Genomic DNA, 22,415 nt, shown 5'->3' with positions numbered 1-22,415 from the left:
ACTGCAAATTGCTACAGGAAAAACCTCGCAACACCGCACGCTTTATCTGCTTCTTCTCTGACACGTGGAATTAAATCAGGTAGACGTTTCTACAGCCTGAGTTCTGACCATGGCAGAACTGCCTTTCCAGAGGAGTGGACACCAAAAGGCAGGAGGAGACACTCCCAGCAGGAGAGGCCACAGCTCGCCAGTCCGGTTGGTCAGCACAGTGGGAACACCACTCTGCTGCACCAGTATGAGCAATCTGGCCACTTGCAGAGACAAATAAGGTGACTGAGGCCTTCTCAAAGTCAGTTTGGTTATTAAGTCACCCTTGTCTCACACCAGCTTTCAGCTTCAATATGAAGCCTGACATTGATGAAGCTGTGGTATTGGACTGACAAAGAAATGTTACAGAGAAGTAGACCAGAAGTGCAGATTTTCCAACAAGCCATTCCATTAATTTTCAGTTATAAATTTGCAGTTAAAAGGCAAGCATTTCCCATGAAAACTATCTCCCTAATTAACCATAATTGCAAGGGAGCATACAGATTCAGCTGTAAAAATTTAGCTTTAAAACATTTTGGGATAAGATTTAATAAATGGTGTCATACTCTGTAGACTGACTTCTTTTGAGCAAAAAGTTTATTTCTGTTATGTTCACCTGCACAAATCAACATGAGACACAAACAGGGTTTCAGGGCTGGCACTACAAGGCCTTTCTACGGCACCAAGTGTCACAAAGACAATGCTTCAAGTATGCCAGGCAGAGCTTTGGAAAACTTTATTTTTCAGAATCTCATTGATGTCCATGACACACGCCGATTTTCAAGGGTACACTACACCCCCAAACACTTCAACTCATGCAGAGAAACCACCTTCCCCAAACAAACATATTAGCGCTTTCTGGCCAGAATTCCAGCAGTTAAAGACTCAGGAATGCGAAGTGTGCTGTGACTTGAACTGTGGGTGTGGTTCCCACTAAACCCAAGGACAGAAACAAGCCGATGCAAGAACATCTCATGTTTTGCCTGGGACATAGAAACAAAACTGAATTAAACCCAGAGAACTGCGCTAACAGCTACTGTCCTCTTGAGTGGCACCAGCTTCAGAGGTGCAGAAGCTCTGGAATTCACTGTGCACTGCCAGCCACCACTCGATTCCTGCCGACTGCTTGACAAATGATGCAGGAAGGTTATCAACATAATAAAAGAAAATATCAGTTTTGTTTCATCTTCAGAGCTTTCAATTAATTCCTGTCCAAGCAGTAATTTTCTCAAGCTTTATAAATCCAAGTTATGTCCATGTAATAAGTGGTCAGGTTTCTTCTGAAAACACAAGCAGAAAATTCAGTGATAACTACTGCTACCCTTAGCTTCTTGCTTTGTGAATGGACAGAGCGCACTCTGAGAACCTAAACACATGGCCTGCAGACAGATAGTCTTTGCTCCTTTACCCTAGACTTTGCACAAAGAATTTCTTGGCATCCCTATCACAATGAAAACCAGTATTCATCCATGCCATCCTCCTCTCTACTTCTTTTTGCCACCCCACAGACTTTCCTACCTAAACAAGTAATGGAAGAAATACCGCTGCCTGAGCACTTTAATTTACAACAGATTCCAAACTGATCCAAATGGCCATTAATCACAGCTGAACTTGCAGTCTCCAAGACATTTTCTGTCTATGAAGAAACAGACTTTCTCACACAGCTGAATTTGCAGTGCTGTTGTTCAAAATACATAATTAATGATACATGTATTTCCACATTAGCTTGCTTATGAAAGGCTCAGCACTATCTTTTCTACTCCCTTTGAAGAGGATGAATATTTACCAGCAACAGAGTGACCACTGAGAGACACACAACTTCTGAAAAGCAAACCAGATCCCAACAATTCTTCTCTTAGAAAAGACATAACCCTTGTTCAGACACACAAAATCACCTTTGCAGAGGCACTTGTACTTTCCAATCAATCTAGTTCTCTCACAAACAGATATGCGTAGCTGGCAGCAGAAGTCCCATCTTGTCACCCTGGGTAGAAAAGGGCTCATGATCCAAAGGCTCCATGGTGCATTTGCAGCAGGATACCTGCTGCTCCTCACGGCAGCAGATAAAAAATGCAGGAATTCCCACCAGTACCCAAGAAACCAGCACCAGAGCACCCATCTCTCCCTTCCCCAGCTCCTCTCCAGCACCCACAGCAGAGCACAAGTTCCTGAAGCAGTGCAGAGCTTTCAACTGTGCCGGCAAAGTGAGCAGACAAGACACACAGCTTCTGTGCTTCTTACAGGGCAGCTGTAAGTGAGCAGGGTGTTCACCTCTACACCCAGGGAGGGCATCGGTAGGCATGGAAAAACGGACTGCAGAAAACGGGGGAGGCAACAGAACAAGCACTGATGCCCAGGGATCGACATTGTCCTTCCTTCCAGCTTACAGTTATTTATTCTGAGGGCTAATTTTTAATGCTGGGGAAATGCCAACTCCACCTAAGGCTGGAGAATTTAGAAGAGAAACAGTGAAGCACAGTGCAGCCCTCACTGCAGCCTTCCCAGGACAAGGAGAGGAGAAAAGCCTGTCTGACAAAGCACCACAGACAGCCCAGTAATCCCCAGCTTCCCCCAGCCAGCCTCTGGCCAGACCCAGGGGACCCACGCCTGGAACAACCCACAGTTCTGTGGGGCACCACATAAGCGCTGGTATGCTGCTGCAGGAGCTCACTCCTCCCCACAGCCAGGCAGCCGGCGCGGATACCATTATGGGGTGGGCAGCAGGTTCCCATACCACAGACAACAGGAGGAGCTGAGCAAGCGGCAAGTGAAAAAGCCACAGCTGAGCAGGTGAAAGCACTCAGCAGAGCCCAGCTGGAAGCCAGTGCAGCACGTTAGGGAGGGTGGTGGCAGCAGCAAGTGAGTCTATTCAGCAGGAAAATCTACAGTTTCCCTGGAGCCAAGTTCTCCAAGTTCAGTCCTTAAAACACAAGGGTAAATAGTAAGTAAAGCTAGCACAGTAAACGTGGGTGGGACAATAGGAGGACCAACAGAACATGCCTAGATAATATTTACAATGTGTTCCCTCTTTGAAATTGGTGTTCCCCTGGCCCCTAGTGTTCCTCTAGCTAAACAATCACCATCCCTCTGAAGCTCAGCAAGCAGTGAACTCCGATGTGGACACAGCGCACTCTTCTCCAGCACCGGTCATCTTGCAGCTCTCAAGCCATGTTCGGAATTACCCGCTAAGCACAGCCCAGTTACTGAACACCAGCACGGCTCTCAACGCACCGCCTGGTTCTCAGTGCCGTCAGCTGCTCTGCCAGCTGGTTTCTGCGTGCACTCTGGCAAACGGACGAGGCAGGCCAGGCGGCAGCAGTTTGAGCATTTGACCTGTGGATTAACAAGGGTCAGATGGGGCAAACACATAAGGAGCACCCCAGGGAAGTCAGAAATGGAAGCAGCGCTGCAGAGCGGCCAGAGTGCAAAAGCCACCCAAAAAGTATTCCTCAAATGCTTACAGCGTTCACAGACACACAAGTGGTGACTGAAACAGGCTGAAACCCCCTAAAATTATGCAGGTAAACTTCTCTAACCCTGATGTAATTGCAGTTAAATAAACACTGCCACAAAGCCATACTCCACCAACAGAAGTCACAAGAAAACAGAAAATAAACAGGCAAGTTATCCAGTTGTTCACCTACCCTTCTTGTATCTCTCTATCCAGCCCAGACCCTGCAGCACTCAGGTCACTGCCCCATCCCACACAACCACGGAGCACCATACCCCGCCCGACAGCTCGTGGGCACAGGTATGAGACCACTGCTTCCACGAACAGGGGCTCCAGTTTGGAACAAAAGTCCATATCACTTATTTCCTCCCACTGGCCATTCCACAGGAGACATTTACAGCTGCAGGAGCTCCCTCAGCCATACCGGCTGAAAAAAAAAATAAAAAAAAATGGAAAGGAAAGGACACTGTGCCCAGTATGGTCCAGGAAAGACATCCAAACCAAAGCTCTCTGGAACATACAAACCCAGACAGAAGCGCACTGTAAGCTCTTGGCTAATCCAGTGGAGAAAGCTGCCATGGGTGGAGTTCAGACACGCCCACAGGCAGTTCTGGCATGGATTTCTCTCCCCTTGTGTTAAGAAGAGTTCAAACCCATTTACAAAGGAAATCATCATCTCCGTCTTCCACAAAAAGATGACAGAAGTGTAAAGAGGCAACGCACACTCCCCCTGGACTGTCCCATCTCCTTCCACCATGCCAAGGGATACCAAAGGGATTCCATGCAAACCAGGCTGTCATGTCTGGCAGTGCAACTGGACTCCGCAGTCAGACGACCAGTTGCCATTTACTAGCCCTCAGCACGCGATCAGCAGAGGGAATCTGAGGTGGTTGGCCTGAAGCACGCACTACAAGCACCTTGTTTACTAGGTCTGGGGAAGCAGGCTTCGCTGCTCCAACAGCTACTCATCAAGTTCTGTGGTAACCTGGAGACCTCGCCCTTGCCAACCAGCACGCCATGCCTCCAAAAACGGTCAACAGGCAGAGAGGCTGCTGTTGTGCCCATCATAACTCCCTGTTCACTCCCCCACAAACAGCAGCTCTCCTCGTGTGCAACTGAGCTGTGAACCTCCCATTGCCTGTTACGTAGCAGCAATCAATGAGCAGGGCCGGGGGCAGCCAAGTGAGAGGAGCAGGCTGAGCGCAGCCCTGACTGCTCCAGGCTCTCTCCCTATGCAGCCACAGCCAACTCTCCTCGCCCCTTGGCGCTCAAGGACTGAATGACAGCACAGAAAGCAATGCAAAAGCGAGGGCCTCTGCAGCCTACAAACCACAGGTGAATATAAATGAAACCCCATCCAGAACTTGCACTGGAGCCCAGGCAAGGTCAATGGTTCTAAGCCTTCTTTTAAAATAGAAATAAACCCAGAACAAACAGCAATCCAAGGCAGGACAGCCCACAGCTCCCCAGCTTTTAGTCCTTCCTCTCCCCAACCGTTCAGAACTGCCCTTTGGCAGCCCCAGAGAGCAGCAGCTCCTTCTCCTTGACGAGACCCTAGCTGCTCTGTGGGGTTGCCTCAGGAAAGCAGGGGTTCTGTTATTTACAGCGCAGTCCCTCGTTTTCCCACTGGTTATTTTGGAGGAATTATGTTTCCTGTTTTCACAGCTCTGCCTCCATTTGTCATTCACCACAGCCATTAAAGCAGGAGGGAAGCAGCGAGCAGACCAACACAAAGCAAACCTGCACGGTTCAGCGCGCAGGGGATTAAGTATCACCACTTCCTTTGCCTCACCCTCACCTCTCTCTCCATACCCTCAGAGATGGTATGGGAATATGACTCATCCCCCAGCATACACACACATCTGACAGCTCTGACAGGTCAGACATTTCAGGATGGACCAGACAGGCAACCTGTGCCTCCTGGTTTGTGACAGCCACCTGTCCCCCTCTCCGGCTGGTCCATTCTGGATCACCAAAAACTTGGTTTAGAAAACCCTACCTATACCTTGTAGAAATGGTGCCAGAGCATCAGTTTGGAGATGAAAGCAGAACAATATAACCCGGATACTCTTCCTTGTTATGCTGTGGGTTTGCAGACGTCATCTCCCCACACAAACCTCATTGCTGGGTGCCCAATTTTCAGAAAAAATGCAGTCAGAAAAATAAAAAAGAGGGGTAGGAGTACTGACAACACTTTAGAAGGATGCAATCCACAGAACTATTGCTCTTTCCTTGAGCCTTTGCTTATGCATTCCCTGGCAGCAGCCTCACAAACCTTCTTGATGAAAGCTGCACTTCTAACTCAGATGCAGTATAGTTGCTACAACCACACTGCTACTCAGTACAGCTGCAGCCCTTCCTATAGGAAACATACAGTGATCCTGCAGACATAAACACACGGGGCATCACAGATTCAGGTGAACAGAACAGCTGGCTTCGAGCAGTTGAAGGGCAGCTATGCTGTTCTAACACCCTTTCAGGTATCGCTTTACACGTTCTCTACTACAGCCTGATTCCCATCCATCACAGAATCACAGAATCACCAGGTTGGAAAGGACCCACTGGATCATCAAGTCCAACCATTCCTAACACTCCCTAAACCATGTCCCTAAGCACTTCATCCACCCATTCCTTAAACACCTCCAGGGAAGGCGACTCGACCACCTCCCTTGGGCAGCTGTTCCAGTGCCCAATGACTCTTTCTGTGAAGAATTTTTTTCTGATATCCAACCTGAACCTCCCCTGGCGGAGCTTCAGGCCATTCCCCCTTGTCCTGTCCCCTGTCACTTGGGAGAAGAGCCCAGCTCCCTCCTCTCCACAACCTCCTTTCAGGTAGTTGTAGAGAGCAATAAGGTCTCCCCTCGGCCTCCTCTTCTCCAGGCTAAACAACCCCAGCTCTCTCAGCTGCTCCTCATAAGGCTTGTTCTCCAGCCCCTCAGCAGCTTCGTTGCTCTTCTCTGGACACGCTCCAGAGCCTCAACATCCTTCTTGTGGTGAGGGGTCCAGAACTAAGAGACTGAGACTCATCACCTGAGACTCTCACAAACGTGCTGTGTGTGAAGGACAAACAATAACCATTTCAGCAGCAGTGGGGCTAGCAGTGTCCCCTCCAGCAGTTGGCAGGGTCCTGATCCCACGAGGCCCAACTCCCCAGGGCTGCTGTCTCAGTTACAGCCTCCCCAGCCTGCTCCCTCCCACTGATGCCACCGGGCTGCCCCAAAGGCCACAACACACCACACAAGAAGCCAGGGATGGCTGGGGATAGAGGGAGAGGAAAGGCTGAAAAGCAAAATGTTGCAGCAGGGACACGGAAACTCAGAAATAAAATGCATTTGGGTTTTGAAGGCATCTGAGGATATGGCTCATTTACATGGCTGAACCAGTCTAATGAGCGAATGTGGGTTCATGCAGCAGCAAATCACACACAGAAAGGATTCTTACCCACGTATCAGAAAGCAATTAGGGTTTAATTAGGCTTGGGAAAAAGAGATCAGAACCAAAGAGGAAACTAATCACACGTGAAACTGAACTGTGGTTGGCATGTACAGATAGGGGACCAGGAGAAACTGGAACATGAAAGGACACTGAGAAGGGAGAAAAACACCACAGCTGAAAACTCTGCGAACAAAGAGGGAAGTCAGCTCTGAGATGACCACAGCCACTCCTGAGGAAGACGCATTTCTGCTCCCAAGCACAGGGCAGAAGTAATCTTATTTGATGGGACTGAAAAAATGAACATGTATCAGTGGTCAAGAAAAGAGCAACTATAATCGTAGCAAAGGGTCAGGAGACAGACTTGGTCTCGGTATCTGACAGCTCATCTTACAGCTCAGATTTGCAGCTGGGCAAAAGGGAGAATAACCACGAAGATAAAGGCAATTCCCACACACAGAAATCAAGCTCTCCCTTCCACTGCAGGAACCCTACCAACACGAGCTCAAAACAGGAGTCTTCACTGGTGACCACAGTTCCAATGCAGCTGTGTTCCTCTGCTGCAGCTTCTCTCTCTGGTCCTACAAGAGAACGTTAATGAGACCTACATGGAAGGTTTTAAACTTAGGGGGAATAGTGTTACGGCAGGAACTGACCGGTTAGTAAGTCAATTGAAACACAAGTGACCTTGACTGTAAATGCACTTTTCCAAGCAGTTAAAAAACAACACACCAAAAAAAACCCTAAACCAAACCAAACACCAACACACTCCCCCAAAAACCCAACATACACATCTGCCTTTGGAGAAATGTAAATAAGAAAAGCCAGTTAGTCTAGAAATCAATCCCATAACACAGGAAAACTGGAATTTCTTTAATCCCCATCTCCTTTATTGTTGCCAGCTGGAGGCTGGGTTGGTTTCTTAAGCAAACTCGGGCAGAGAATAGACTGGACTTCCCTGAAACGTTCTCCAGCTATAAAATTTCTGTATTGCAAAGTATCATTCAATTAACAACAGTTATGAGCAAAAGAAGCATTGCTTGCACTACAGTAGGTGAACAAAAGTCACGCCCCTGGGTTCTACTGTGCTGGAGGCCATAGAATTGTTTGGAGAGGAAGGCAAAGATAGGAGAGCTTCCTAGGAAGGAACCTGGTAACAAGACACAAACTCCTTCAGCTTCAGCCTATTTACATGCATTAGTAATTAAAAATAGCTGTTTGGGTGGTTACATGAAAGCAGCTGTGGTCACCAGTGTGGTTGTTTAGCTTTCACCTTACTTTGGAATAAGCCAACAAAAAGGCAGCAATAAGGGGAAGACAAGCTGGTTACGAGGATTTAACTGGCTTTTCCCTCTAGGCCCTGTCAACTGCAGGGCTCCAGCAGAACTGGTGGAAACAGCAAAGGTTAACCCATACTTATCTAACCGCCACAGACAGAGGTGAGCCAGAATAAAGCTCATTCAGCACCGACGTCCCCACCTCACTTCACAGATGAGATGTTACAGTAGAGACTATCTTGGGCGTTCAGCTCTAGAATTAAGAACAAAAGTTCAGGGCTGAAGTCCGAGGCCTACCATCTGCAGCTGATATTGGACGCTTCACTTGGAGTTATCAGAGCCTCGGGGGGTCCTGGATGAACAGGCTATTGACAGTTTAACTCATCCATGTTTCTGAATCACCCGCAGATCCCAAGAGCAGACAAGCCCATACCATTACAACAGTGCAAGAGAAGATTTGGAAAGACAAATCCAGTTTCAATAGTGTCTATCCTTTCTCTTTTGTGCAGACCATCTTAGATCAAGTCTCCTCCTCCTCAGTCCCCAGACAAACATAGGATCCTTACATGCATTTTTTTTAAAACCAATATCCAAAACAGTGTTCTGTAATCTTAAAATGACAAGTTATCCTTTTAAAAGTAAATAATTGACCCTACTCACAAATTTCACACAGCTTTTCATATAATTAAAACTATCCTTCATTATACTTAAACTCCAAGATTTTCTACAGACAGAACTCCCAACCTCTCAACGCCATTCCTTTCCTCAGGCCTGCTTCTCTGAAAAACATTCATGCACCCAATTTTTGCTTTATCAAGAACCTGCTGCATTCCAAAGGGCTGTGTGCTCAAGGCTGTAATGTTCTTTTCCAGGCACTCTGCTGACTCCTTCACTGCCAAATCCAGTCCTTTGCAGGATGTGCTTGTTTGCAAGAGCTCCAAACCTGAGACATTACAGCAGGGCTGCACAGCGCGCTGACGGGAAGATGGAGACTGCTGTTTACTTCAGTCAGAGGGGTAAAAGTGTGTCACTTTGTGTATTTTTAAACCAAAGAATTAATAATTGACATTTGCCTTCACACAGTCCTTTGATTCCAAGGCAAAACAAGCTTAAGGGATACATATAGAGCACAGCTGCCCCTGGGCTGAGCACTGGACAAGTGCCTGCTCTGTAAGGTAGGGAATGAGTTTGTTCTTGCAACAGGGAAATAAATTCTTCCAAGCCCTCACAGAGAAACTAGATGTTCTGAGCATTATCTGAGACCAAGCTGTACAAAGCACTGGTTTTCCCCTCCCTGCCGCCAGCACTGCCACCTCCGTGGCCCACGCGGTGTGCGCACAGATAGGACGGAACCTGACAGCAGCAAGTTTCACCTGAGCCATCTTCAAGGACATATTAAACAATGCAGTTAAATCCATTGGAACACCCAACAGAGTATCAGAATAAATCCATTAAAAGAATTATTCTACACACTAGCTGATTTCCCCAACAGTCATTTGTTGCAAAAGCCCTTCACCCGAACACAAGATAAGGAAATCTCCTCGGGGCTGGGGCCGGGCAGAGCGCGCAGAGGAGATTTGGGCCTGAGAGAAGAAACAGCTATTTTAAAAAAAGGTCTGGCAGAAGAGAACCAGACCCTTCTCCACTGAGCTGTTCAAGCCGCCGCCGATATTAATCCTATTTCAGGAATACAGGGAGTGCTCTGGGCACAGTGAGTCAGCAGGGTGGGGCAGTTTTTCCATGTTTGTGGACTGAAGGGGAACAGAAAGAGCAAAAGAGCCTGGAAGCCAGCAATGTGGCACCTGGCTGCTATGCAGGCAGGAATTCAGCAGGGTTAAGCCAGAGGAGCTCACAGATCCGTGCAGAGCCAGCACTCACGTGTCAAAATAGAAGCCTTATCTGGGAGTCAAGTAAAGCAAAATCTGCTTTTTAAGCAAATCACGCTATTTGACCCAAGTCTCAGGCACCATCAGGCCAGGACAATATTTTCTATTTGAGAGCACACAAGCCCAGCAGGCCCGACAGTAGTTGTGAGAGGTAACAGTACAGATGTCTCATTACAATAATTACATTGTTAAAACTGATAAGAAATCTTAGCCCATGAGCACTCACACATGCACTCCTAGAAACCAAACACAAGTTACTCAAGGTGATCCACTCTCCTCTGAAAGCCGTGCTGACCTGACAGCCAGAGCCCTCCACAACCCTGGTGGCCTACACAATCTTTTAGCAGAACTTAGAGACTTCTCAGTCTTAGTAAAAAGGAACAATTGTATGTTGTTTTCCATTTTCTCCTGGCCATAAACAGTCGATGTATCTGCTGATTTAACAATTAAAACCATGAAATACTTGCGCAGGCAACTGAAAGGGGAGTCAGTCAGTGTATCTTTGCCATCATTTCCAGTCTTAGCACTCTACTTAGATTCATTCCGTTTCAAACATCAGCGAGCCCTTAGGCTGCCTTTCCCCGGCCTCCAACAGCAGAAAGAAGGCATCTGCCTGGGGCGGAGATGCTCTGTTCCAAGGATACCCCAGACCTCTTCCTAAAATCCCAAAGCAGCTGCCTAATCAAACATGAAATTGCTCAAGTTAAACAGGACTCCTCAGCAGTCCCATTCCCATTGTTATTTGAATTCACAGCCTCGGTGTCCCACCAGACTGGGCGTTGGAGCATATGCTGTCTTTCAGGGCATTACTTTCTCTCCCCTTGAACACAATCACTCAGCTGCTGCTCCAACACAAACGTGTGGGGAGGATGGAGGATGGGGAGCTTTGTCCTTTGGGGAGTTTTGTGGCTTTTGCTTGGTTTTGGCTTGGGGAAAAAAAAACAAACTATAAACCAAAAAAACCTCCCAGCTAAATTCCCAGCCCCAGTTCTCAACATGAACCTGCAAGTGAACAGTCGCTGGCACAAGTGTGGGGCGGCATGCCGCAGCAGGAAGCATTATCACCAAAGACAGCTCAAATCAAGACTTGGCCTCAAGGGGCATAATATGAAAATACTGGGAGAGACACAATTCGTGGTGTAAGACAGGGCAGCCCTTGCTGAAGATTTTAAACAACTACAGAAAAAAAAAAAAGTCAAAAGTGGACAAACCAGAGATTAACACGTAAGCAGAACCAATCACAGCCACAGGCAGGCAAATGCAAACCAGGTTTTGAAAATTATTTAGAGGGGAACCTGAATAAGTTAACAGAGACAATGAATTAAGAAGAAAAAGTAAGAGTGGAAAGTAGTAATGAAATGTAGAACTTGGTGGAAGGGCAAGCTTCCAGCAACAGAACTGAGGGGGTTTGTTGTGTTTTGGTTTAATTTTTTTGTAATATTTTCCCTTAAGAGGTACATACAGGCATAAACTCCTTTCTAAACAGGTACAGATAAAGGAAGTTAATCCATTTCCCAGCTAAAAAAGTGTGGTCCAGGAGGAATGCCCCAAATGACTCCAGAACACTAGGGCTCACCAAAATGCCAACAGAAGACTGAGCTTCAGCATCTCAAGAGATTGAGCTGCGTACTTCCTCCTGAAAACACCTGGAAATGAGTTTATGCAAGTCACTACATGAGATAAAAGCTTGCTATAAACCTAAGGCTGTTTTTCTCTTAAAGTTCACATTTCACTCTTCACATGTGTTCGAAAAGAACTTGCAAATTACTGGTTTCCTTACAAAGGAAAAAACATAACCACAACACAACAACCAGCAAAAGCCGTGAAGCAAGCTGGTTTGCGATGTGCATCAGCCCGACACGGCAGTGCCCATTAATCGGAAACGCAGCTCTAGCAGCAGGCTGTTTCCATAACCAGCTGTTGATGCGATCACAAGAACCGGCCAGTTACAAAGTTCAGGTGCAACTTTCTGAAGGTGCTTGTGCCTTCATCAGAGCAGATTTGCACCTTCATTGAAACCAGTGAAACACCTGCATAAGGAATAAAAGACTGAAGTTCAAAAATTCTTCCTCACGCATATATTCAGGATGCACTGACACAACAGATGACCCAGTCCCCTTCCTTGATTTAAGTGCAGATGCTGAGATGTCAGACCAATTCTGAAACGGAGGACAGGCGCTGGCTGGAGAGATACAGAGCCCTTCAGCTGCAATACAACTCTATTATGTTTACACATCGAGCACAGAACAAAGCAGAGCTCAGATCCCATTAGTATGTATTTTAGCATGACCGGACAATGAGACCACAGAAAATTACGGATACGTCAGTGCTCAAGCCTGAATAAATCTGGGGTAGCCAAGGTCAGGGCCTGTTTGCTGAGCACAAACCTCATGGGTCGGTTGCACTCAGCTGAGATCACACTACGATGTAACAGAACCTCAGTTTGTCGCAATCACCCAGCCGAAAGGAAGGAGTCTTCCCTTCTGTTGTCACATAGACTTTCAAATCACAATAGACATATTTTTCTCTCCATGCATACTAGAAAACCCTACCTAACCAAAATTCATTTTGACAGAGTCCTGCCTCAGAGGGCTGGACAAACTGAAAAAAGCATCTCTGATGTAAACACAGTGTTATCACTTTTTCTTGCCTTTTTGCCCCCTAAAACAGCAGAGGGGCACTAGAATTATTAAACAGTACAACTGCTTTCCAAGCTGCATTAGCATTTCCACAGCACCCACCCAGGAGGCATGGCAGATGCATATGGATGGCTAACACAGTTCTCCAAAAGGGAAGAGAAACTCTAAAATATATTGAGGCACTGCTGTGCTCTCTAAGAGCAGTAACAGTGATTCCATCCCTATCAGGCTGAGAAGTCCAATGACCACCTCAGGAGAAAGCAAAGCAAGAAGCACAGAAGACACCAGGAAAGGGAACTCTGACACACTAGCATTCAACCTAGAAGGATTCGAAGAAAGCGAACAGTCTGCAGAAGAGGGAAGGGGCAAGGATGGAGAAACACACAGAAGCCTCCCAACAGTGATCAATTCCCTTTCACAGCAGATAATTTTCTGAAGCTCTGTATGGCAACGTCAGTGCTGACCGTTGCAAAAGAACTTCAGGAGCAGAGCTAAGTTTGCAGGAAAATGAAGGTAGTGATGATGCTAGGCAGCTGGATGCTAACAGTCACAGAAACGTGCTTTTCCATGCCTTGGCTCACAGCAAGGAAGCCAGGAGCCCAGCCAGGCCAACAGGCCATTACTATCTTCCTGGGCAAGATCATACTGTGCTGTGTGACTGTCAGCTGCAGCAGACAGAGTGCTCTCTGCTTGTACGTCACACCCCCCCAGCAACAACACAGCCATCACATCACTATTTAGCAGCTTGAACACACTGGAAGCCTGATGCTCCAGGGAATGAGGTATTTGTCTTCAGAACAGATTATTGTAGGATGCTGCTGGCCCATCTTAAAAGAGCAAATAGATGTGACTGTAGGTGACTGAGGCGTTTGTTGGGTTTTTGTGCCTTTTGCGGGGATGACTTTGGTTTTTAACCTATCCTAACAGCTAGAGCCTGCTCCAGCCTCACCCATACGTGAGTTCAGAACGGGCACTCCTTACCTGGCCCTGCAGCCAAGGCAGTGTGTAACCGCTGATAACATAATCGCTGGCGCAGATCCCATAGGAGAAGTAGCTGCATTTCAGCGTGAAGTGTAGAACACTCTAAAGTCCTTAAGACAAAATAAACAGACACAGTGAGCAAAAGCTGCACAGAGCACTTCTCCACACATCAGGAACAGGTCACAAGCACAGAGGAGCTACCAAATTGCTGACTATTGGGTAACTACTGCAAGAGCTGCTCCTTGGCTTGCAGGTAACGCTGCTGCGACCCAAGGCAGCCTACTACAGCTGTTACTGTCCTGTCTTCGCAGACCAGTCTGCAAGTGACTGGGAGCTTTTGGATGCTTTAGAGTGAGACCCAACCCGCACAGGAGCTCCAAAAGAGCATGTTCTTTATATATATCATTTTTAAAGGAAGAAAATTTGTAGTGAATTTATTCTCCCTAGAAAAGAATTCCTCTCTCCACAAAATACAAAAAAAAAACCACCCAGAAGCAACAAGGCTTGGTGAAATGACTACAAGCAATAAAATAACTAGGCAATGGGCCTGCATTTCCAACTGGCACAATTCAGTAGTAAAACCAACAGACTGAACTTTAGTAATTCACTCTTCCTTCAGGGCAATCACTGTAGCTTCTCACACACACACACGCTCTCGTTTTCTCATGTAGCCATGAGCAACCAACTCGGCTCCAGCTGCCATGCTTGGGCAGAGCTTTCTCTGAAACAGATTCCAATTACATTTGCAATAATCTGATTACTACACTAACTGTAACCTGGTTAAGAAAGGGTCTGATAGATACCCTTTTGGCAGCTGGGAAGAAGACAAAAGGGAGACACACTTTTGTTATTTCAGTAACAGGAAGATTTGAAAAACCGTAGCCAGATTTTGTGGCAGAAATGCACCACACTGTTCCTATGTGGAACTGTTTTACTGTTTAAAACACACATATTTCAGCTCAAAAGAAGTTTAGGGAAGTTAGGGATCTGTAGAACTGCCTCAGCAGCAGGACAGTCTGACATTCAAAGATTTACTTACAGTTTACGGTTACTTTCACATCACATGTAATTTAAAGATATGATCAGGAAAGCAATTCCCCTTGTTATCAGCTAGCTGGCCAAAACCTGCTTTGTAACTTCAGACACTCACATTGTCCTTCTGGAAGCACTGCATTCACATGCACTTCACCCAAACTAATCCATGCCACCAGCTCCGTTGTCATTCACAGTCTACCGCTCTATCTGCACAGCAAAGCTGCCATCCAACCTTTACCAGAACACCACTTCTTCTCCTACGTATGCCAGCAAGTCATTACTAAAGTCAGTGATATTTCACCACGGAAAGAACGGGATCAGGTCCTTATTGTTCTTTCCATGCTTATCTGACCGAGCAGAACAAATCAAAGAGGATACAGTCAAAAAACCCTGTTAGTCTTGGTTTCTCTGGGGGAAAGCAAGCTCCAGATAAGCCGTGCCTCCAACCAACAGTCTGAACACTCATGAACATGAATATGCTTCCGTATGGTAATTGAAACTGTGCAATTGTCCTCAAATAACTTGCCAAGCCTCACCTCATTAACCTTTAAGGACTGACCTCCAAAATTCCTTGAAGCTGAAATACAGGTCCCCTTTGCCTCTGCGTGACAACTGTTTATCCCTAAGAGGCTGGGGAGAGAGGGCAGGCATTAGAGAGAACTGGAAGATCGAGACCTATTTCCAGACTGTAACTGGGGCCCAGACCTTCTCACAGCCTTATGTCTCCTTTCCGTCCCATCCTTCAGACAGCCTGCAAAGTCAAACTTGGATTACAAACCACCCGCCCCTCACTCTTCATTTAGGAGCCACCATCAGTAGCTATCGTGTGCTGCCCAGTGTTCAAATAAGCATTGCCCAACACACACTTGAAAGGTTCAGCAAATTTTCCAGTTATACCTTACTTTCCCCATCCCAAGGCTGTTACTCAGGATTCCCACTTCCCATTCCACCCAAGTCATTTCTCTACCTGTGCCCGTGCCTCTGTGAACCTTTCTGGTGGCAGTGAAAAGTAAACTGTCAATGAAGGGCAGTCTGAACACAGCATTGAGCATTTTATCTAAATAGCCAAACCAGAGACATTAGACAAACGAAAGCACTTTGAAAGGTAGTAGAGAAATTAATCCCACAAATCAGTAGACTCTCAGCTTTCTTTGAACATTAGCATTGTCATGGATCACGAAAATGAGCTTCACACAGACAGACCAAGCGAAATCAGCGCTCTCCAGGACTTCCCAGTATAAGGTAACTGTTATCTGAGTTGGTTTACACTCCTATTTCAAAGGCAGGTGCTTTGAACATTGGGGTGGAAGAAACTCCACGATCCAGGGTGATCCTAAGAAAAGCAAAAATAAAAACTATCTGTATGCCATTACTTACACCAGGCCCAAGGTAAAAGCTAGCAAGGAACAAACCAAACAGGACCACAGAGTCCGCTACAGTCATTGGGGGCACAAAGCAGAAGCTCCACAGATTCACTAGATGCACTAAATTGAGCTAGAAGGAAAGAGAGATCTGGCAAGGAATGAGAGCGAGCTCTTCATTCCTCTGACTAAGAAGAGGAGAGTGGTAGCCCAAGCAGCTAGATAATCTCAAAAGCCACTAAATCGCCAGGAAGCAGGGGAGGGGCAGCATTTAAACAGCACTTTGTCATCAGTGCTCCTAGGAAATCCACTGATTATCACAGCAAAGGATCACAACACGTTTAAAAAGGAACAGCAAAATGAACTAAACAAGAGTCCGAAAATGTAAACCTCATTCTTGAGACCCAGTATAAAACACAGACTGACAGCAGGACTTACTCTGCTCCTTCGAAAACTCCGGAAGCCTTGGGCTGTTTTAAGGCTTTTGACAAACCATCTCAAACTTAGATTCAAATTTTGGCTTGGATCCCATTCACTTGATTTAGGCAGCCTCCTTCTAGTCCTTTTTGGTAACACAAGAGTAGGAAATTATCATTCAACTCTGAACTTGAGAAGGAATTTGAACAAAACAGCATGTGCCTGCTGGCCAAGCCTGAGATGCACTGAGATAGCAGATCCAGCTATGATGTTCCCATCGCACCTGGCCACACACTATCCAGCATTACGATGGCCAGAGCCACAGAAAGCAAAGCCAGCAAGCATATAAAAATCTGAATGCACAAAGAAGCCAAATTCTATTGAACAAATCCAACTTAATGCTAATTAACATCAAGGCTGGCCAGACCCTGCTGTGATTCACACTTGCACTCTCTGTTCAGGCAAAACTTCAGGGAAGCCTGGCAGAACCAGTGACTGAACCACAGGTGCATGAAAAGTTGGCTGGATTTGTCAACTGCTTCCATACCACATGGTGACAGAGAACAGCCCGCATCTAAGCGGGATAGCTGGGAACGGTAGCCAGCCCACTAATCACACTGGGATCTCTTGGGCCTTTTGTTTGTTTTATGAAAAAGAGGTTTCGCCAGTTGGTTTCAGATCAAAATTCTTCCTAATCAGGAAAGAAAGAAAATTCATACAAATGATGCCCAGTAGGAATTGATCAGAAACAGTTCTCCTGAAGGCATAAGCCTTTTTGGTTAAGTAAGAAGTTGCCACCAGCTAATGTGCAAGACAATAATGATGAGCCATCTGGTGAAGGTTCCCACTAAGCATGCCGTGTTACCCCCTATGCCGAGGAAAGCAGAAGGTGGATCGGTTACATTCTGTCCTTGCGTGCAATTGTGTGGTCATCCTTAGGAACAAGAATCAAAGCTTTCCAGCACAGCCAGGAACTGTAACTGTTCTGACTTAACAGCAGCCCAATCTTTTACCACTGCACTGAATTATTTTAACTGAAAATTATTTATTGCCTTTCTGAAAACTGAATTTATCCTCAAGCTTTATCAACCTCTGTTATTTTTTACCCCTTTGTTTTTTTACTGCAAAAACTGCAACTGCCAGGAGGCTTCCCAGTCATCTAAAGAGCATCAGTAAACAAGAGCAGAGACAGACGGCTGCAGCTCAGTTTAAACCCACACAAGATCCGGCCTCTCCCCTGCTCTGCAAGAACTACCCATAAGACACAAACACATGCATTAGCTCGAATAAGAATGCAGCAGTCGCAGGCAGAAAACACGTATGTCCATAGGATCTCACAGAGAAGTTCCTGTGAGGACAGGGTGATGAGGTTTCATCTACAGGGAGCATCCATCGCCACCGCACAGCCTTCCAATAACACCACAATGGGGTGTGAGGGTAGCAGTGAGGCAGGGAAGAGCTCTTCCTCTGGGGTTCCTTCCCAGAAGTATTGCTGGCAAAAAACAACGAGCAGGGAAATTAAAGTCAGGCATCTCCTTCCAGCACAGTTACTCTTCCAGAGCACACCAAACACACACAGCCTGAGAGAGTGACATCTCCCAGAGGCCTCTCTTTCATCTGCTGCCTCAGGAGTCCAGTAACACCGACAAATAACATGTTAGCCCCTTACTAAAGTGACACAAACATAACTCACAGATTTAGAAGGACAGAAGTCTATCAAAATAATCACACTGTTCTTTCTTTTCATTCACAGATTTGATCAGTATTCACTCACTGCACAGCGGACGACTAATGTTAGCACAAGACACTGTTTACATTATGTGCCTTGCTAAAGAAATTCAGCAAATCTATGTGGGCACCTGAATCCGTCTGAATCTCAGTTCACCGCCTGCCTCTTCCAACAACTGGAAACCCACTGCAACCCCAGAGACTCGCCTGTGTGCCTGCACGCCTTACATAAGAATGGATTCAAACACTGCCCATTCTTCCCCAAACAAACATTTTGATTCTGCTGGAATTAAATGAACAGCCCTCCTTCAGGGCTTCCCGCTATTCCAAGTTCTTCCTTCACTTAGAGATAGCTAAGGCTTCAAGAACAGGGTTGCACAATCATCACCTTCAATCAGCAATAATTGAAGAATGACACGAGGCAGAATGAGAAACTAGCACTCTAATTAATACAGACAGGAAAAAACAAGACTGTGGGAACAGCATCATTACTGGTAAAGCTCCAACGAAACCCTCAGGTTGTAGCACGCTGGCACATCACCATCTCTGAGGGAGAGTTCAGCTCCTCGGTGCAAGGAGGGGACGATCTGGTGGTGAATACTGAACAGTCGTGGCCACTTTTTACCTCAGAGTGCCCACTGACACTTTAAGAACAGATTAACAGGGGACTCAATTGAGCCTCTCCAGGGAAGCCTGAATTAGCCCTTCTGGGAATCCAATCTGTATTCCTAAACGCAGTCTCCTGTATACTTCTGCAGGACCTTCCTAAACCAGGACAACTACAAAGCAAACACAGACGTCTCAACACTAACAAGTTGCTCTCTAGAGTGATTCATGGCAGGTCACCAAGAAAACCTCTCCCATTCATTTCCATGATGCTGTTTCCTGCTCCATACGCTTAAAAGACTAAAGAAAAAGCTGGTACGCACCTGTATCCCCATGGAAACAGCTGTCTTGGTGACATCTCCCAGAAGGCAGATCGCCATCACTCGGCCAGATCTGTCCTGTTTTCCGTACACCCACAATAGTGGCCTCAGACACAATGACCTGCTGCTGCCTGTGCCGTTTCTGAGACTGAGGGGTCGGTGGACTGCTGCTGTCAAAGGACTGCTGAGAGTTCTGGGAGGGAGATCGGCTTTTATCCCGATACATGCGGTACGTGGTGGGGCTGGGGGACACATGGCTGGACTGACCTGAAGAGAAGTCTTCCTCGCTGGAGGTGAGGTTCTCATTAGAGCTACAATCAGGAGTATACCCTCCTCCAATATCTTCAAAACTCCTGGGGGAATAAGATCTCCTAGGCCAAGTGAGATGTTTTTCCTGGTCAGTTGTGCCCTGGTTTCGCAGAACAGGCCCTTTCCCTTCTCCTTCCCCCATCATTCCACCAACATAGATACTCTGATAGGGTTGGAAGTCCATGGGCTGCCAAGGGGAGCGGCTGCTGCCATTTGCATTAATCAGGTTATCTTTGAGGAACCTGGGGTTCAGTTCAGCATCCTCATATTCTCCATCGTAGCCAAAGCTGCTCTCTGAGGACCTTCCCCTGTAAGCCGGCCTCTGGAACTCGCTGAAGCTGGGTACCATGTTAGAAGGGAGGGAGTGCAAAGACTTTTTGCGCTCCATTTGCATCGCTTGGCTACCGAGAGAGCTTATTTTATCGGAGACATCTTTATCGTTGACCTTTACTAGACCCCTCTCATGATGATACTCCATGTTCACATAAAAGGGCTTTTCAACAACGTCCTTGTTATCCCCAGAATGCGAATTAACCTTTTTAATCCTCTCAAAATTGGACCTTAGGGCTGCCACGCTGGTGCTGTTCCCTCTCTCCTTAGGTTCCAATGATCCCTCCTTCTCAGCTGATCCCACCAGCCTGCGAGTGGAAGCCACTCTCTGTTTCGAAGGAGAGCCATCTGCATCACAGCGATTCTCCATATCTTCTACAACTCTCTTCAGTTTCTCGTCACCATAGTACTTACACCTCTCCTGCTCCCCGTCTCCATGGTGGGGGCTGTCCGAAGGTGACAGGTCCGACCCATCGCTCTGGGTAGACAGCTTCCGCAGAGATGGTATCCTAGGTTTGAACTTTTCCTCCCCGTGGTGTGACTTGCTTTTTTCATATTCGTCTTGGTCAGCAGATTGGTGATGATGCAGGTCTTGGATCTGCTGGTCTGCACCCCCTTCAGGCAACTGAGAAATACGTTTAAAGCCCCATCGCTGTCTATCATAGCTTTTTTTCTCCTTTGCCAGAAGGGTCTGCAGGTAAATCATGCGGAACCTCTCCTTGTTGACCTCCATCTCCAGTCTCCGGATAGATGCCTTGCACATCTCCAGCTCCTGTTCAATGTCTCCCACAGATTTCAGCTCCATTTTAGGAGGCTCAGAGTCTGCAAACTGTGCTTTCCAAGCCTCCACAAACCCCACAGGGTCCACCATTTTGCATACAGGAGCGAGTGGAGAACAGGGGAAGGAGGCTGGAGAGAGAGAGAGAGACGCGAAGAGAACAAACCAACCGGATCTCACATGCGGCAGCAGCTCCGGCGGGGTCAGCTCGCGGCGCCGCCCCCCCGGGCCATGCAGGGAGGCGAGCGGCGATGCGGGTAGTGCTCTGTGCTCCCGGGTCCTCCTCGGGCTCCCCGCGGCACGACCGATCCCCGGCGAGCGAACCACGCTGCCGCCCCGGCGATCGCAGAGCTTTGGCAGGCGGGCGGACAAAGGAGCGGGCTCGGGCGGGGGAGGGAAGGTGAATATCGCCGCCGCCCGGGTCCTCGCTTCGCGCTCCCCTCGGCAGCCCCCGTGTCGCGCTTTCCCTTTCTCTCTCCTCCTTCCCCCCTGCCCCTTTCCCTGTCTCCTCCTCCTGGCTATTGTGCTGCGCTCGGGGCGCACACGCTCCCGGAGCCGCGAGGTGAGCGCTGCCCCTGCCCGAACCCCGCCGCTACCGGAGCCCCCGCGCGCCCCCGCGGGAGCTGCCGCCCGGCGCTGCCCATCGCCCCGGCCCCGCTCCGCGCCGCTGCGGAAGGGGAGGAGAGTGAGCCGCGGGCGCGGGGCCTCTTAAAGGGGCAGTGGGCCGGGACACCGAGGGACAAAGGCGGCAGCTGCGACCTCGCCTCGTTCCGCCGCTGGCAGCACTGGCCCAGGAATCCACGCATCCGCAGAGCTGTGCCTGAGCCTGAGCATCCCCGCACGCACACAGAGCTGTGCCTGAGCCTGAGCATCCCTGCACGCACACAGAGCTTATAGCCCGAGCCGGGCATCCCCGCACTCGCACAGAGCTGTGCCTGAACCTGGCCATTCCCGCACGCACACAGGGCTGTGCCAAAGCCTGGGCATCACTGTGTACACATGGAGGTGTCCACTCTTGTCCATATATCCCCACCTCATCTATCACATACAGACAGCAGCACCGCTCTACCCCAGGCACTGGCACAGCTCCCTGCCAGTGTTCCCTCACTGATGCAGGTGTTGTTCACCAGCAGGCTTGTCATACCCTCAACCCCTTCTTCCTCACCAGTAAATGACAAGCTGGATGTCCCAGATAGGAACTGGTCCTCCAGCATCACTCTGATATTACCAATAAAGGCTGGTTCGTGCATTGGGCTCACTTTTGTCCTGTGTGTTATCCCAGCCACAACAGCTCAGAGTTCCAAGCCTCAGCTCCAGGTGAAGGGGGGTGTGATTGAAACCAAAGTCTGGATGCTGAGCATCACTCCTGAAGCCACAGCACAAGAGCTCGCTTAAGCCCTGTGTCCTTTCCATGGACCAATTCATCTGAAAAAGCAGCAACAAACACCTTAAGTTCCATCTTGATTTTCTGAATGACAGAAAAAAGTGAGATATGCATGCTTCATATCTTCGAGACCTGCTTCTTTCCATTTGTGTCGGGGCACACCTTTTCTGGTATGAGTTACTAGAAAACAGGGTGGGACATAGCCCCAGTGAGAGTAATAAAATCCCATGAGCACAAAAAGCACAGCTCCACAGCAGCACCTCTCTTACTTTTGAAATATGGAATGTTTCATCATCCATTAAAGTTTTACTCTTCATGCTTTTTCAGGTGCCAAACAAAATATTTTCTGATATTTCATATTACAAGTGGCTAATCGTGTATTCAGGTTTGCACAGTTCATCCCTTTTGGGGTTTGTTTCCTGGCTTTAACATCTTTTCCTGCACTTGTTTCCTC

The 22,415-nt window shown here is 47.7% G+C and overlaps 1 protein-coding gene across 2 annotated transcripts in view; it reads right to left on the bottom strand.

Annotated features, from left to right (window-relative positions):
* The window catches only part of BCR (BCR activator of RhoGEF and GTPase), a 92,458-nt gene extending 70,083 nt beyond the window's left edge, over nucleotides 1-22,375 (bottom strand). Inside the window, exon 1 of one of the 2 annotated variants that reach the window (XM_009571323.2) lies at nucleotides 19,164-22,375. In XM_009571323.2, coding sequence (XP_009569618.1) covers nucleotides 19,164-20,670 — 1,507 coding nt within the window. In that variant the 5' untranslated portion in view covers nucleotides 20,671-22,375. The remainder of the gene's footprint in view (nucleotides 1-19,163) is intronic. The other variant, XM_054082143.1, reaches the window with a different exon arrangement.
* Between the last annotated feature and the right edge of the window lie 40 nt (nucleotides 22,376-22,415).

The sequence above is a fragment of the Cuculus canorus genome, chromosome 17 (assembly GCF_017976375.1).
Source record: "Cuculus canorus isolate bCucCan1 chromosome 17, bCucCan1.pri, whole genome shotgun sequence".
Lineage (NCBI taxonomy): Eukaryota > Metazoa > Chordata > Aves > Cuculiformes > Cuculidae > Cuculus > Cuculus canorus.
Note: the sequence above shows the minus strand (reverse complement) of the source record. Positions and strands in the feature narration are given on the sequence as shown.